General features: G+C 39.1%; 1 protein-coding gene across 12 annotated transcripts in view; it reads right to left on the bottom strand.

Annotated features, from left to right (window-relative positions):
- The window catches only part of CTNND2 (catenin delta 2), a 648,554-nt gene that overhangs the window by 252,275 nt on the left and 379,111 nt on the right, over window positions 1–17,168 (bottom strand). For all 12 annotated transcript variants that reach the window (XR_010829527.1, XM_066992559.1, XM_066992566.1 and 9 more), the window contains one exon: window positions 3,862–4,056. Coding sequence is in view for 11 of the 12 variants with exons in the window: in XM_066992559.1 (XP_066848660.1) it covers window positions 3,862–4,056 (195 nt within the window). In the remaining variant the exon portion in view is untranslated. The remainder of the gene's footprint in view (window positions 1–3,861; window positions 4,057–17,168) is intronic.

Below are 17,168 nucleotides of genomic sequence, written 5' to 3'. Positions count from 1 at the left end.
ACAAAGCTGCTGGATTTCCCATGATGAGAGCTGTGCCACCAGGCATTCCCCACGGTGACCTTCAGGGGCCAGGGGCAGAGAGTCTGCGCACCCTGAGACAATGCTTCAGTTTTCTTTAAGGGTGTCGAGGTTCCTGGGAACCAGGGAGATGCATATCCTTCACAGGGCTGAGGAGGACAGGTTCATTCCTCCAGTGTAATTGCTGGTTCATTCTTCCCACTTAAGTGGGGTTGAGGACAAAGATACTCACTTACAGCCTCAAAAACCAAGAAACACTCTTTAGAGCATGAGCACTCCGCAAGTTTTTAGCTCTACATATCCACAGCTCACCAGTGCCTGTCTTGCTTTTAACAAGAATCACTTTTTTCAACTGATAAAGCTCCAAGCCCAAGTTGTGGAAGGTCCAGAGTAAGCACAGACCCCCCATTTACAACCAATCCCTCGCAGTATACTGGGAACCCCTCTCTTCCAAAGCTTTTAATAATTTTATCCAGAAATCACATCCTTTTACAGTAGAGGGCTTGTTTTCATTGGACCCTTGATGAAAGAGGCAAGTATCTCTAGGAAGTTGCAGACACAGTTTTGTCAGCTTCCAAAGGTTGATGGCAACTGATCTCATGAATACTACTGCTGTTGTAGCCGTGTTCCTGTACTGTAGGTCAACACCAACAGTCCAGAACCTGAGGAAAATTGCTTTCTCTTCAAGGAAACTACAGAAATCCCAGACTTGCAAGACAGCAAGATTTTACAAGCTTAGACTTGTTTCGTGTTTAACATGAGTTAAATGCCAATAATTGAGTTAAATAAGACTAAATCCCTAGTCCTAACCTCTAATTTGACAAACTAAGCAAACTTGCAAAAGAATGCCTATTCTGTGACCCATTCTGACTGTAAGGAAATCTATCTATTAATAATAGCACTCTTCAAGTTCCAGCGGTGCTCATGTAAACATCCCATCAAATAAGCTTGTCTCTACTCTTGTTAGCTCATGGTTTAAATGAGTAAAGCAAGGTCTTTAGATTTGTAAGGAAAATAAGTGACACACCTGTCTGGACAAAAATTATTAGTGTTATTAGGCTGAGTTGCAAATACAAGTTATAAGTTGCTATTCAGTAAGTAAATTATTTTGATATTTACATGTGTCTGAGTAGTCCCTCCAATTACATCTTTTGTGGATTCACATTTTGAAAGCAGGATTTCACATTTATTGCTAGTTTAAGTGCAGAAGTTCAGGCTGCTACGTTTTATAAGAGAGAAGGCGCTACCCTTTGAAGACCAGAAGTGACTGTTTAGTAAAAGCTATGAACCAAAGAAGCCTATGCAGCTACTGCTGTTAAGTTTGAAGGATTATTTTTAGCTGAGACAGCATGACAGGAATACACCCAGTCATAATTTAAGCTTCAAAGTGATGAAGAAGTCATTCTGCCCCCATCTGAAGTTATGCTGGAAAGGACGATGTTCTGCAAGGTCCTATTATTTTGTACCTCCTGCAATACTTAGCCTTTATTGCAGAACTCTGGTTATGCATTTCATTCATTAGTGAAATACATGAAAAATACAAAAGTACATGCATGAACAAAAATACAGTGAGTAAATAGCACAAAGTGAATTTAGTATACCCCATAGAGAAATCTTAGAGTTCTGTTCACTGATTGTTGCTTCACCTAGAGGATGAGAAACTGAGTAGGCTTTATCCTTAGTTGTGTAAACATTCCTGAATGTAGTAACTACTTCAGAGCTCACAACAGAGAGGTGATGTCTGTTTTTAAAAAAAAAGAAAGAAAAAGCATTTCCATTCTGAGTCAGAAATGTGAAAGCTTCAAATTCAGTAGGAGCTCTCTCTTTTCAAAAAAAAAAGCATAAATAGATGGCTTCCAAGTATAATTAGCATAATTTGTTTCTGATGTGTAATGTCAGCTGAAGAGGAAAAAAAAAATCAGACTTCATCCAAAGTCTTTCAACTAAGTTTACATTCTCTTTTCTGCATGAAGCAGAAGGAGTATGTTCCTATGGGCACTTGTGGTAGAGGCAGAAGGAGACTGAGAGCTCAAGGAGAAGGAGTCCAAGATTCCCTCTGAGCATTGACTGCTCTTCAGGCTGGTTGCACAAAAAGGCTGACAGCATCCATCTACACCAAGCAACACACTGTATGGCTTGGCATGTATCTAGCTTTCTTTGATGCCCTGATGATAGGGGCAGAGGGGAAAAGCGAGGGAGGGTCAGTTCAATGCAGAGCTGGATGGAGCGGTCTGTCAGAACGAGCCTGGAGTAATGTTCAAGTCTGTATCCCAAAGACAACAAAACAAAATTCACCTTCACAGGACCCATTTCTGCTATCCAAATCAGCATCTTTGTGCAGCTCTTCCTCTTTCCTTCTGAAAATCCATCTTCACGTATTACCCACAATGTCCTGTGTGCCAGTTGCACACCCTATACTTGTTATTTATGTTCATAGGGTTTCCTTACATAGGCAGGTGTTCTGAAGATAACAGCCACAAGACAGCCTGCTACTACTTCAGGCTTCTGCTTTGCTTTTGCAAGCAAAACAAGAAACCCTCTTCAGGGCATGATTGGGAAAGACTGCTTAGTATAAGAAATAAAAGGCCACATGTGGAATGCCAGGATCAAAGCTCAGTATAAACATTGCTTCACTCACTATCACTGCCTCTGCTGCTCAGTGATTTAGACAGATGTCTTATCCCAGTCATGCAAAGAACAGTCACCTTTCCTCATAGAAACATACAAATATGACTATGCAGAACATATACTACGTTAGTTTCTTCCACTGGAAGGACGTGGCATTCTTCAAAAAGTATGAAGTTGTTACAGGTATTTAACTAAAAAAGAAGTCACTCAGAATTTTTAAGTATTTTCACTTATACGCTCAACACTCAAAACTTTCATAAAGCAGTAGAAATTTCAGCCATGCAAAACTACCAGCTCTTCCTTTGGAAAAAAGATTTTAAAAAGAAAAATAAGTTTTATAACAAAGCAAACTCTCTTGCTCCAAAAAGTACATGTAACCTTCTTTTGATGAAAACAAGAGTAATTTGAGAACGGACAGAATCTTCCCTATTTGATCAATGCAGCAAAGATAAGACACCAGAAATACTTGCAATTCCTAAGGCAAGTTCTTTCCACATCTGCTTTAGGCTATTTTGGCTGTTGAATTTATATACTCTAATTATTTTGTGCATTAAATACCAGAAATATCCCTGTTGATTTGTGATCTATTTACGGGTTCCAACATACAGCTGCACTTCACTTGGTTGAGAGGACATTCTGTGAGCAGGACTTGTACACCAATGCACTTCATGGACAATCATTACTATTTACAGATAAATTGAGTGATGCTAACAGCTCTTCTCTGTGACATAGTTCAAGTTTGTGTCTATACCTATACCTAGGAGTACCTTTGTAGGAGAAAGGAAGAACATTTACATATTATTCATCTCAAAGCCAAATAAACAATCCTTCAGTTTCATGAGTAAGGAAATTCACAGTCCCTTTACAATATATACACAAAATATCTTTGCAAGCAAAAAAAAATCCTAGCAATTTCTTCAGAGATAATAGATTTCTCTTGAAGACAGTACACAAGATTAATAAAAACACTCTCCTTGTAAGTAAGCTCCCTCCCTAGATTAGCTTAACTTACTGTATACATAGCACAGCATTAAACATTTCTACATTTTGTGCATGCCTTTAGGGTTCTGTTGATAGCTGCATCTGTGTAAAGTATTTTGTTTGAGTGGCATGCACACAATGCGTGTTGTTTAGCACATCAGAAAGAGAAGAAAGAGTACTAAAGAGTAAGACAGAACTCGTAAAAAGACAATCATGCAAGTTACATTCACCTACCTGTACTAGTGCGATATGTGCCTGTGTGTGCTGGTTGCAGAGGGTCCCCCTGACTCTGGCTTAGACTCCTCATAGGGGGCTTCTGATAAACTCTGTCTTCGTAAATAGGATCTATATGATGTTCTGGAGACTGTAGTGCCCTTAACTCGGAGCCAAGGTGGCTGTGCTGGCTGCTGTAAGATGCCCGAGACCCAGCTGCAAGAGACATTTAAGAGACATTTAGGAGGTAGGGGAAAAAAAGTGGCAGATGCAGAATCTGACTTTAATTGCTACCTTCAAGTAAAATTTTTATAAACAACACCCCCCTTTTCCCCCAGAAAAAGTTTTCAGCATACAAAGAAACAGCATACAATGGCAGCAGTAGCTCCAGTTGCTTTCGTCGCATCATCCAGCTGCCTGTATCTACTCCAAAACCTCATTTTTTTTCAAGGGAACTATGGATATTGGAGAGAGAGAGGTATCATGAAAGGCCGCTAAAAAAGTCCTACACAGATATATGGGCAGGAGGAGCTGTTCCTAATCCATGAATGCTTCAGTCCAAAGGCAACCACAGAAGAATCAGGAATGGGGGAGAAGAGAAAGAGTCAGATCTAGCTTCGAGCTTTATGTCCGTATCTCAAGATCTACAAATGAAATAAAAGCTAATGAGCAGATGCAGTTGTATGAAGGCTGATCTTTTTGCTGATTCACTGGAAGTACAATAAAACGGTTGAGCCTTATCAGCATTCTGTCCTCAACTGTTTAAAAAAGTCGTATTTCTAAGACTCTACAACTTAAATCCTCTGAGGATGAATAAACTCAACACGCCATCTGGAAAAAATATTGCAAGGATACAACGCCTTTTTTTCCCCTCCCTCTAATAACAAGATCAACTGGAACTGCATTAAAATATTTTATTTTTCAACTACTAGAAATAGTTGACAAATAGTATTTCCTATCATGATGTTAAAAAAGAGACTTGTATATTGCTAGCTGTGATTAGTTTTGGCAAAACGATGCAAGTGACACTTTAGGAACATAGGTACTTCAGTTCCATGGTCAGTTTTCAAGATTCCCAAGGATAGTCATGGGGAAGGCATACAAACATTACACATTTCGAAGGCAAGAAGTAGGAAACTACGCAAGCAACACCTGACAAAGTTGGGTCTACACCACAACATGGTAGCATGCTATTTAAATATTTAGAAAAGCAACCAGAGATACAACTACCACATCCCTTTCTGATAATCCTATGAGATTAAAATCCTGGACGCAGGCTTCTTCCAGCTCATCTTGTGCTGCCCACAGACAAGTTATGTAGGCATGCCTGCTGAAAATCTCTACCACATTCATTGTAACAACAGCGGTTTTGCTGCATAAACAAACACTAAATATTTCTAAAACGCAAAGCAAAGATATAAAGTGATATATGACATCAACATAGGATAGAAATGAGAAGGATACATAAAATTATTTAAACCTTAATACAAATTGTCTGCAGGAAAAGAATAATTTCTTCCAATTCCTTCTTTCTAATAAGCATGTGCCATATTCAGGATTTATTCCAAAGTTTTCCACATACATGCATGTTTTAAGTGGAATATCTTATTTGCATATTTTTCCCTTCAAACATTTTTCGGACTGAGTTGCCATTAGCACACTACTGCAACTAATTCTGTTGTTGCCCTTACTGGAAAGCCTGCCAAGAACCTGAACAACATATTTTACCTAGAACGACTGCAATTATCCAGGAAGTTGACATTACTCTTGAATTAAATTTTCCCTGGTCCACATTTTCAAATGCTCTTTAACCCTTGCACCTTTGTGACTGATACTCAGAAAAGCTCTGCCAAAGTCTAGCAACCCTCAGAGTGGCCTAAAATACAGCCTATTATCGTAACGCCCAAATTTATGCATGAGCTGCTTTCACTGTGTACTTGGTTCAATCTGTATTTAGGGAAAATATACAGGGGAAAAAATGAAGGCAATGTTTCAGAAGTTCGACAGTGCATCAGCAAACCAGGCTTGCTGCAGAATAATTATACCTCCTTTTACAGGTATGACTTTTGTCCATTTAAAAATTAACAATCTCTTTGAAGCAATAGATTTCCTTATAATCTCGCTTACAGTGAACTGAAAGATTTTTTTTCCCCATTGATTTTTGTGGCAGTATAACCCAAATATTAACACGCTGTCAAACATTACGCTATGTTTATGCTCTGGCGAGGTGAGCTGATTTCAGCCTCTTCCATACTCTACCAACAGTCCTGAATCCGCGAGTGCTAAATGCTAGTCTATTTTAAAAACCACCACAGTAATTTATTTGCATACTGCACATACTACTAGGACAAGAACACTGTTGTACTAAACAGTAAACATATGTATAACCAGAGACACTTCCTGCCCAGATCGCATTACATTTCAAGCAAACAAGACAAGGAAGACAGGACAAACAGTAAAGGAAAACCGACATAACTTGCACATTCTCCCTATTACATTTCAGGAAGACAAAGATTTCAACAGATAATTAAAATACTTTCATTTTGGAAACGCTCTCAAATCTCCAATATTAAGGCTATCAGAACATGAGCCATTCCTGTATTCTTCTCTTTGTATTACAAGACTGTTAATGAAACGGGTACATTTCATCTTGTTGCACAAACTTGTAGATTTTTCCTTAAACATACTGCTTAGCAGCTTCAAAGTTGATACGACTTACTGTGCACATGTCTTTGAGTAATTTTTGTGTTAAACATTTGTTAATTCACAGAGAATGGTAAAATAAAACTACTCTAAGTAAATAAGTACTTTTTAAAACAAGTCCCTTAAACACAATTAGTTTCAGGCAGAAACTGATACTTTTCTACAGGGCTCATTAAGCAATTTTAATACACCATTTTCAAATAATCAGACATCAATGCTTAAACACAAAATATTAGCACCCTTGAAAGTTATTTTGTTAAAATTTTGTTTAAAAATTTTAATTTGTTTTAATTTTAATAATTTGTTAATAAATTTTGTTAAAAGCAATTTATAAGAAGATATAACATCACGTTCATTTTTAACATTTCTATTAACTTGTTATTTCTAAAGCCAGAATAGCTAGTTCTGCTTTCAATTAAAATGCCTTTTCTATTGCTCTGTCAATTCTTACACATTAATTTATTCAAGTCTAAACTTCGGAGCAACAGATTTTATTGTGCATTTTATTTAAATATTAAAATGACTAACCAACAGCCATCGGGAGAGAGGAGACAGTTGTGTCTGTTGCCGGTGCTGAATCACATCCGATAAAGATCAGATAGATAACTTTCTGAAAAGCTAACGTGCAATTACAGTTGAAATCAACAAAAGACTTGTTGTTTTTTGTATTATTAAAGAAAAAAGTGTGTGTGAGATGGATTTCAGACAGCTGCATCCCACCTACAGTCTCTGCCATGTCTTGTTGCTACTATAGAGGGCATTGGAAAGATGGTTAGAATAATCGATCAAAACCAAGACTGTGAACTTGGAGAATTGATGCTACTGAGAAAGGGACAGGTATAACATGCCTCCTGCCTGCACCTGGGTTAGCAGCAAATGGCTACATCCTTTACTGCCTGAGGCTGTGAGCGGATCTGCACTGTTTGCTTCAAAACAACTTGCATTCGTACAGTCTACAGCCCACAGAGGTCCAGAAAAGCAACAAGGTCAGAATGGAAAAGCACAAATCAATATACTACCAGGAAGTAATGAACACTGGATTACCGGGGCCGTTAGCATTCTCATGTTCAAGGAGGCTCATCACACTCAGAAGTTGCTTCCCTAAACCTAAAGCTGTCAGGAAGGCACTGCTCACCCCAAACTGCGCTTGCCTAAACCCTGCTTTCACCAGGCACCATCCCTTCACCCCACCACTCTGGGTTTCTTGAAATCGACGCAGTGATGTGCACCAAGCCTACATGCACCTCTCGTGCATCATCTGCAAACAGAATCATCCCCCTCCTTGGCCAGCCCACCCCAAACAGCAACACCATTTTGCCCTTGGGAGGGTACAAGGCATTGAGCCAGTTCAAGACAGGTCTACGTAGAAGTGCAAAGACAACTCATTATTACATCTACAGTTAAGCTGTTAATTACAGATGATGCATTTAGCATGAGAGTAGACACAGGATTGTTATGATCATGGTTCTGAAGTGTTTTATTTTCCTCCCTTCAAGATTAAAAAACAAAACAGAAGCACTGAGAAGAAGAAAACTATTATTTGAAGGCTGAAAAAAAACCCACAATTAATTCCTTAAATAGTCTAATCTTTAGTTCGAAAAAAAGACTGAAGAAATATTTGATTGCAATGCGGGAGATCCATCACAACTGAAAGTATGGAGAAGACTAAATGGGTCTAAAAAAAGCTGCAAGAAAAAATAGAAACAAAGCAGATAAGTCTTAAAAAACAAAACAGGGTATATTTGTTTTTTAAACAAAAATTGATTAACCATGAGAATGGAAAAGAGAGTCTTCTCTGCTTTCTGAAGTCTTCAAAATAAGACCGACACTAAGTGGGATGCCTCTTGTGTTTTCCACAAGTTTTACTGAATGAAGATGTCACATTCCTAAAAGTTTTGCTCTCTTCCAAGGGTGATAATAGAAAGAAGCTAGGAAAAGTGCAATCCTATCTACTGGACCAAAGAGAATCTCCACCCTTTATCCTTAAAAAAAAAAAAAAATCCCTACTAGATGAAGATTGCCATATTATTCAGTAATATGGGGATATGGTTGTTTGCTAGGATTTTTTTTTTTGACAAAAATCTCACTTTCCCCTAGAAGAAAAATATTATAATCAGATAAGCGTAATGTGAGAGAGAGACACAAAATAATCCCTAATTGCTTATTCAGAGTTTGTGCAAGCCGTCATGGAAATAAATACAATAGACGCATTTAAATGACACTGTTAATCTGACAGTGTAGGTCAATACAGTAAACCATCACACTGGCAGCATTTTTCATTTCAATAAGCTAGGGCCATTAAAACTATTCAAATTAATGGATACACAGGCATTTATATATGCATTAATAAACCCTGAACAGTTTTTATTTGTGCCACTTTTGACAGCCTTTACAACGAGTCACCCTGCCTTGCTGGAGCCCTACGGAGCCCTATGAATTCGTGATACTCTGAACATCTCCAAGAGCGAAGCACACAGTGCTGCCCTCCTCACCAGGATTTCAGAGCTCATTAGAATTATGAAATACACAAGCTATCAGCTCAACGTGAAGAAAACCACACAGATTTGACCAGATAAACTATTCAGCCCCTCATTTTGAAATCTGCCAAAACAGTCTTCAATGGTACCGTTAAGCACTTTCTCCTTATATATGTAATACAGGAACATCATTAATGAGACATGAGCTGAGGGTGAAGCTCAACATCCATTATATTACAAGAAGAAACACTTATCAGCAGTGTTTACATCATTTAATCTAACACTGTTACAACCCCACTCATTTCAACACATTTTCTCTCTGGCTACTTCAGGCTCTGAGTACCAAACTTGGATTTTGAACACACTACAAGGCAAAGCACTCAGGAGATTTGATTTCTTAGCAGAGAGGATTGACCATCCACAATTGCCTGTATAGATTTTTCATTTCAAATGTAATGACAACATCGCTCATTTAATTTGCAATGAGTTTTTCTTAGATTACAAGTGAAAAAATACACAATAAAATCACCCACACGATGGTAACATTGCAACGAGCTCATCCTTGAGATAGAAACGAGACTGCACATACAGAAACTACAGGAGAAGCGCAGCATTTTTTGTGGCTTTGGCATGCCACATGCTTTGCAGAAGACAGAAGTGAAGCGAGGTATAGCTTCATTCAGAAAAAGCAACATGAGAAAGAAGATATAAACAGTGGGGTTTCTGCTCTGAACTCATAAGTAAGACGACCTATTTTACAGACACTAAACTGGTCTAGTTTATGTGTAAAGAACCTGATGTGAAGCCAGGTGCAAAATTAGAGAGAACTGAGGGGATAGGAAAGAAATCAAACATTTATAACTGGAATTTTGGTAATAACACTGACCTTTTTCTCCAGAAATGTATGTAGGAACCTCTCCAGAGTGCTTGTCTGATGACATGCATCTTCTCCTTATACCATTGGAAAAGGACAGTACAGCTTACAACAAATGTTACTGTATCTACATCAAGAAATACGCTCAGAAACCAGGTCTATGCCAGTACTGTGTGATGAAAAGCAAGGTACGGAGGAGAAGAAAACGAAATCTAACTCAAGTGCTGAAAGTGAATACAAATCGTCAGGACGTGACAGATGGTTACATTAACCAGTAAGACAGGACAGGCCATATGGCAGAACCAGCTAATGCACACCTCGGGTGCATCAGTTTGTGCCCCCAGCATACCAATAATCTGCGCTAACCAGAACCAAAATAGACTCTAGAGTGAATTCCTTTTAATTTGGGTTTAGCTTTCTCTCATCTGGTTAGGTTTTATGCACACACACTCTATATATTGATTTGGGTCTCAAGTTTTTGTTTGTTTGGTTTTTACCCAAATGTTGAAATTAAGATTAACCAGCAGAAGTTCAGAATGAAACTAAATTTTTGTCTTTACACTCCTTTTCCATTCTCCTTCCACTACTCTGTTCATGACTCAGGTATATCCCTACAAATAAAGAAGGAAATAATACCATCACTGAGTTGATTGATTACGTATGATGCCTTTCAATTCACGTCAAATACTGGATGTCTACAAATAACATGCATGTGTTTCTCTTGCATCCGTGGCTCATACTATTTTTTGTGACGATCTCTCATGTGCTAAAATATAAAAGCCCTGAAAACTGAAAGAACATACTCGCTTCACTTTAGTATCTTAGACTGCTTTTCCTCATGCTTTCTATTTAAAAGATTAAACTGTAATATGATAAATGGTCTGGGGTGCTTCTTGTAAACTATCTTTGCACCACCAAACCTATTAGCAGTTTCACTGCCGGGATATTGTCGCATTCAGCAGCATGGTTCACACCGTGGAATTTCCCAGACACAATTTGTCCATTAACCAGATTAAGGGTTTTAGGGAAGTCTCCTCAAAAGAGATTGCCTTCGGCTGCTTAAAGGACATCGCAAAACCAGCCTGTAACCCAGGGTTAGTGCTTTTCCCATCACTGCTAAAAATAAAGAAAGGTAGCAAAAAAAAAATACATTTAAGTGTAATAAAATAATCTTTAAAATAATGTGATACGTTTACTATGTCTTATAAGAAATCTCAACATATTTTTTATCCCACTTAAAATAGTTTTTAAACCAAATGTTGAAGTTAGTTACATTTTTAAGCACATTTAAAAGAGAAACAAAGACAAGTATTTTTTTCAGTTTTCTATGCTCACGTTTTAGTTATGCAATGTGCTTTTGGTGCCTAGTTATGGTTATCAATAGCCATATAAAAAGCCAATAACCATAAATTCATTTTAAATTCTACATTAGTATAAGTGTAGGTGGAAACAAAAAAAAACAAAAACAGGTATGTTTCCTCACAACATTTTCTTTTCCCTGCTACTGTCCTCATTCTGTTGAAAAGCATTCACCTGCTTAAAACATTTTATCAAAAATAAATTGTTAGTGGGAAAAAAAGTAGTGTGACTGGGAGCAAAGAGATAAGAGGCAAAGATAGCCAGGAAGAAACAGCAGATTAAATGTGACAGACAAGTTCAGGGAGATAATTCCCATTTCATTTCTGATCCAGAGAACTGCCACTGAAGAAAAAACTGAAAACGAAAACTCCCCCAAACCAACCACTACCATACAGCAACAATTTGCCTTCATCAAGGCAGAAAGTAAAAGACAAAGATCATATACTTTTTTTTCCTTTAAATTATTAACTGCATGATCACATTGGGTGCTTTTTCCCTCCCTCCTCCTAAGTTCTGCCTCTTCGATTCCCCCCCTGTCCTGCCAAATTCATAGGAAAGGGGAAAGAAGCACTGGAAGAGGCAGCACCCCATGGCCAGAATCCCCATTTTCCACATGCAGCATCAGGGCGATGCCCAGCCTGCGCTGCTCGGGGGGCTCACCACTGCCTCACGACAACCAGAAACCAACACCAAGCCTCTTGGTGAACAGAAGAGACCTGTGAAGTTTTGCTCGACTTCCGCACCGACTAGAAATGAGAATTTATTAATTCCCAAGTTTTAACTGCAAAAGCTTCTGGAGCTCCACGAGCTCTATGGTAAGGCTGGTGCTAAGGCAATACATTCAGTGTATTTGGTGAGATGCAGAAAAAATATTCAGAAATAAACACTTTATGGGATATTTTGCACAACCTGACAGTTAACTCGTCTTCTTTTGCAAGCCAAAAGGAAGAACAGCAAGCCTATAACCCCCAGGCGAGGCCTGCCTTCCTCCACAAGGCTGCAGGCTGCGCAGGGGCAGACGTGGATATGTCAGCAGCAGCAGTACAGGCTACACACCCCCAAAGCCACAGACCTTTGTAGGGTGAGAGACCACTTCCAGCATCCAGCATGATGTGCTAAAAAGTTATCACTGCCTCCACCAAGGCAAACAGGGAAGCCTGCTTCTGCGCTGGCTCCCCGCCACACACCAAGTGCCATGGACACCCAGAGCTTAGACCAAACTAGACAGGGAAGACTCCAACTGGCACAGAAAATGTGTTGATTAAGGAATGCACTTTGCAAAGGACTGATTCTGAAGGGGAAATGTCACTGTGTAACACTTTGGTAAGGGTAACACCAGAAAACAAAACTCCCTGGGGTAATGAAGCGTCAACTCAGTCCAACTACACAATACTCCTCCATTGGCCTTTGCTGAATTTCTGATCTAATCATACTGGCACTCCTGCTTGTTCAGTTTCAGCAGGTAGCTTTTCCTGCTAACAGTGAAAATGCAAAGAAACCATTCCAATGAATCCCAACCATGCATGCATCTTCTAAAAAATATTGTTCTCTGTTGAATATTGCACATACTTCTTTGGCAAGCATTACGTTCCAGACTCTGCTACACACAGCTGAAATCCAAGACACCACACTTGGGGGTTGCTCACAGAAAAAAAATAGTGTTTGCAACTTATCTTTTGTAATTCCTTTTACAATGAGATTGCATATTATAAGATGTGCGAGCAATATTAACTTCTGGAGATTTTAATCTGTAACACTTTGTACCCAAACTTGCATTTCGCCAAGAGAACGAAAAAAAAAAAATCAGATAGCATTTGTTCTTTTAAGTAAAGTCACTTTTGATAGAATATTAAACACCTTCTCCTTCCAGCAGCCTTCTCGTCCTCAGCAGGCATTTGCTAATTCACTAAGACCCCAGGTGTAGGTCTGTGACATTCCAGGGGAAATGGGTCTATTATCTCTTTCTTTCAATACCACATTCAAGAAAGGGAAGATCTCTGGATGTTCTGTAATACTCTGCGTACTCATCAAGTTTTCAATCATCTATTTGAGACTCATTGCATTTAAAATACAAGAGTGAAAACATGCAGGTTTTATTAAATTTACAAATAATCAATTTGAATACAGTCTAAATTCTTTACTTATGCTTGTAAAAAGTTTAGCCCACTGATTATCCACTTTTACAATTAAGGCTTTTTGTTCAACCGATTGTTATAGTATTATTCAAGCTGTTTTCAGGTTGCTCCCATTACATACGTATCGAGACCTCTGCTAGAACACTTAAAAGTAATCTCCTATTATTAAAATCATTATAATCTACAGCAATTCTAACAGATTTTCTCTGAATAAAAGAAATGCTGAATGTAGTGATGAAGAAAAGGAATAGTGTTGATACTGAGACCATGAGGGGCTTAAAGACTTAAGCAAAGTTTAAAATGAAGTAATTGCTGCACAGCTCATGTCCAACAAATTTCTCTTTTAATCCATTATGCTTATTAATAGAGCAATTAAACAATAATAGTAAGCATTTAATATCAAACTTCCAAGAACTCAGAAAAAATCATATGTGAACCCTTCCAAAATAAGCAGCAAACAAAAAATGAAATGGATGGTTACATTTTTTTTTTTCCTCCCAAGTAATGTATTTAAAACAAACAGACAAAAGGACACATTCGCACCCCCCCCCCAAAAAAAAAAAACAACAGTAAAAAAGACTTTGCAGTGTGTCATTAATCTCACAGATTCAGATTTTCCCTAAAAGCACAGAAAGGAAAAGAATAACCTATGAGAGTCCTGTAACTCCAAGGCCAAGCTAAGAGGAAATGGCTGTGACAAATGCTGCAAGGGACGAATGCTGACAGGCCACCAGCAAAAAGACAGCAGGCTTAAGGTAAGAAACATACGAAAGGTGTTCACAGTAGTTATAACAACAGTTTGTGACAAACCATTGGAGGGATTCAGTTTCAAGGAGGACTTTAACAGTGGTTTCATTTGAATGACAAGATGCACTGTAGTCCAAAGGTGACAGACACTTGAGGGATTTTGAACTGTCCCACAATTAGTTCCTGATTATTCATAAATGCAAATCAACATCGTTTGCATATCAAATGGATGCCATCCTTACCTGCGAAACCAATACTTCTGTGATCATACAACCGGCAAATGAAGACATTTGCATTAAGTTTGGCCTAATTTTACAAAAGCAGTCTGAATCTTACTGCAAGACAGAGAAAAGCAGCGACTTGCATGATACACTTCAGAGAAGCAGAGATTTGGGACTAAAATAGTAATTACCAGATACTCAGGATGGGATCTTAAGCCAGGCAGGACACAAATTAGATCACTTTGAAGAAGACTGTTCAGTTAGGTCCAGCATTACCTTCAAATTCAGCTCTAGGTGCAACACAGACAAGAACTCCAACTTCAGACTGAAAGAAACGCTAAGTTTTTATGAATAAGCTTTGAAGCTCGGTCAGAAACCAGAAAAAGTGCAATTATGACTCGAGAGCCACTCTGTTTTCAATGTGGCTACCACTTTCAAGTCTTCAAGGGAAAACTGAAGAACATTAGCTACCACAAAGATTGTGAATACAAACCAAACACATCACGGCTGGTTAGTCAAAGCCCTAACAGCAAAGCCTGCTGTGCAAAAACATGCCACTAATGTGTTACTTTGTGCCTTCACTCCCTCTTTGGTCAGGTGCTACTTCCCCAAATGCCAGCAGGGCCTTGACTGATCTTTAAAAAAAGCCTGGCAAATCCTTCATGAAATTACTAATTCTTACCAGGATTAATTAGTCTTGATGTACAGCCTCCATTTACTAATTGCAGCTATACGAGCTAAAGTCAGGCTTCTTAATTTCTTGAGCATTCAGACAAATTAGTTTAGAACAGAAGAGGACTGGAAAGAGTCTTTCTTGAACCCAGAGGCTCACAGTTGAACACAGTTCCCCAGATAAAGTCCTTACCATACTTAACACTCCCAAATTTTGCTTGTTACATGATAAGGCCATGAAATATTCTGTTGTGTTTCTAAGATAGGTGGCTGGGACATACTGCAGACTAGCAGGTCACCCAGGTCTTTCCCCACTCTTTTTTCAGCCAAAGATCCCTGATTTGTAACCAGCTATTAGTTTTGCTATCAGCTCAGCTCCAGGTCTGTTTTTTCCCCCTGATCTGGGAAATTCTTTCTACGCAGGATTTATCTTCCTTTGTTCAGGAAATGCTTCCTAAGATCACATTAACCAGAAGCTTCCTTGGCATGTTCCTGGGTTTTGTGCCAAGATAAAAAAATGAAAAAATATTTTTCAAGTGCCCCAAAGAGTTCTTCTTGCGGAACGTTATTAGTAGCACGCTTCCTTTCCACTAATTTTATTTCAAAATGACACAGTGGCACTTCTCCTTTGACCAGGTCCTTGCCCAACTCCATTCTTGCAAGAATATCCATCTTTTCCAGCTTAACTATTTCCCAAGTGGTACTACAGAAAATGTGTACTCACAGTTCTGGTAGGAAACAGAACCACATCAGATATAATCTAAGAACAGGTCAGGGAGCAGGTTATTCTAACACAATCTGGCTTTGGTGAACTCATGTTGCAAATTACCCCGTTAACCATTTATCTTCTCATCTTGTATTATCTTTTAAATCAGCTTTTGTTGTAATGTATAACAAAGCACTGTGATTAGCGGGTCTGTAATTGTTCTTTTATTTCATCCTCCCTTTCTCCTGTGCATATTCGCTCCCAGCACATGAGGGGCTGTCTCCCTCCACCTTCTCTGCCTCCCCTTCCTCCCAAAAACATCAGAAAGGATCCAACTCACCCTCCGCTGCAAAACACAGTCCTAGGGCTTCAATACAAAGCCTTTGAAGAACTTCTGGCACCTTTTGGTGAGCAGACTCAAATATATCTGGATCCTTGCTGAACTGGGGGGCTCAGGGAAGGCCCCTGTGAGAAGGATTCCTTTTGCTCTCCTGTCACAGGAAACCTGTCCCAGCATCAGAGGGCCAGAGCTCCTTCTCCACCCTTGCTTTCCTCCCAGGCAACACTGTTTAAGCCCAAGGATAACTTTAGTCCTATGATCAAAAGGTTTTACTGCCTGAGCGCAGCACAGCTGGCTATCTGATAAACGGAATGGGCTCGCAGCTGGGCTGGAGGGGGAGGGTAAGGGGCCACAAGGCAAGTTATAGACATACAACGTGTGAGAGAGAAAGAAATATGGAAAAGGGTCTGCAAAAATTTTCTCAGATAAATGAGGGTTGCCTGAGATACCCAGCTACTTGTATTAAAATATCGCACTTTTCTATTCTTCATTTATACACTACAAGTTGCTGTCTGATGTACTTATTATTAAAATCTATGTCACCCAACCAGCAGTTTCATATGCCTTGCCTTGTAATTGTAAGATTAGTCATCACTTGGGCCTCCTGATTTCAGCGTATTAAATTCTGACTTTTGCTTCTACCCACTCACAATAATACACAGTTCCATGAATTCATTATCATTAGACAATCTCCCTCTGCCCTCTCTAATACCACTCCTATTAAAACCAAAAAGTATTCTGTCTGCTCTGAGTCCATACCCAGGTGATCTTCAAGTTCGACCCCACTCTTACAGCGAAACTGCCTCTTATCTCCCACAGCTGCTCACAGGGAGAATTTGGTCCAGCACAGTTTCTGGCAGCCACCACTGGCAGCTAACACATTCCCCACAAGCCCTGCAAACACTTTGCACTTCAGCATGGGCAAACACAGACACTTTCTCACCCAGGTTTTGTCCTTAAGTGAAGGGAACCTTCCTCATTTCCCCAGCCTGTAATCTTCCTACCGTAATTAACCACTTTAACTTTTGATTACAAGCACCTGCACTCTTTTAAAGCTGCTGTGTGCAGAGGAGAACCTAAAGCTGATAGATAAC

This window comes from Anser cygnoides, chromosome 2 (assembly GCF_040182565.1).
Source record: "Anser cygnoides isolate HZ-2024a breed goose chromosome 2, Taihu_goose_T2T_genome, whole genome shotgun sequence".
NCBI classification, from domain to species: Eukaryota; Metazoa; Chordata; class Aves; order Anseriformes; family Anatidae; genus Anser; species Anser cygnoides.
Note: the sequence above shows the minus strand (reverse complement) of the source record. Positions and strands in the feature narration are given on the sequence as shown.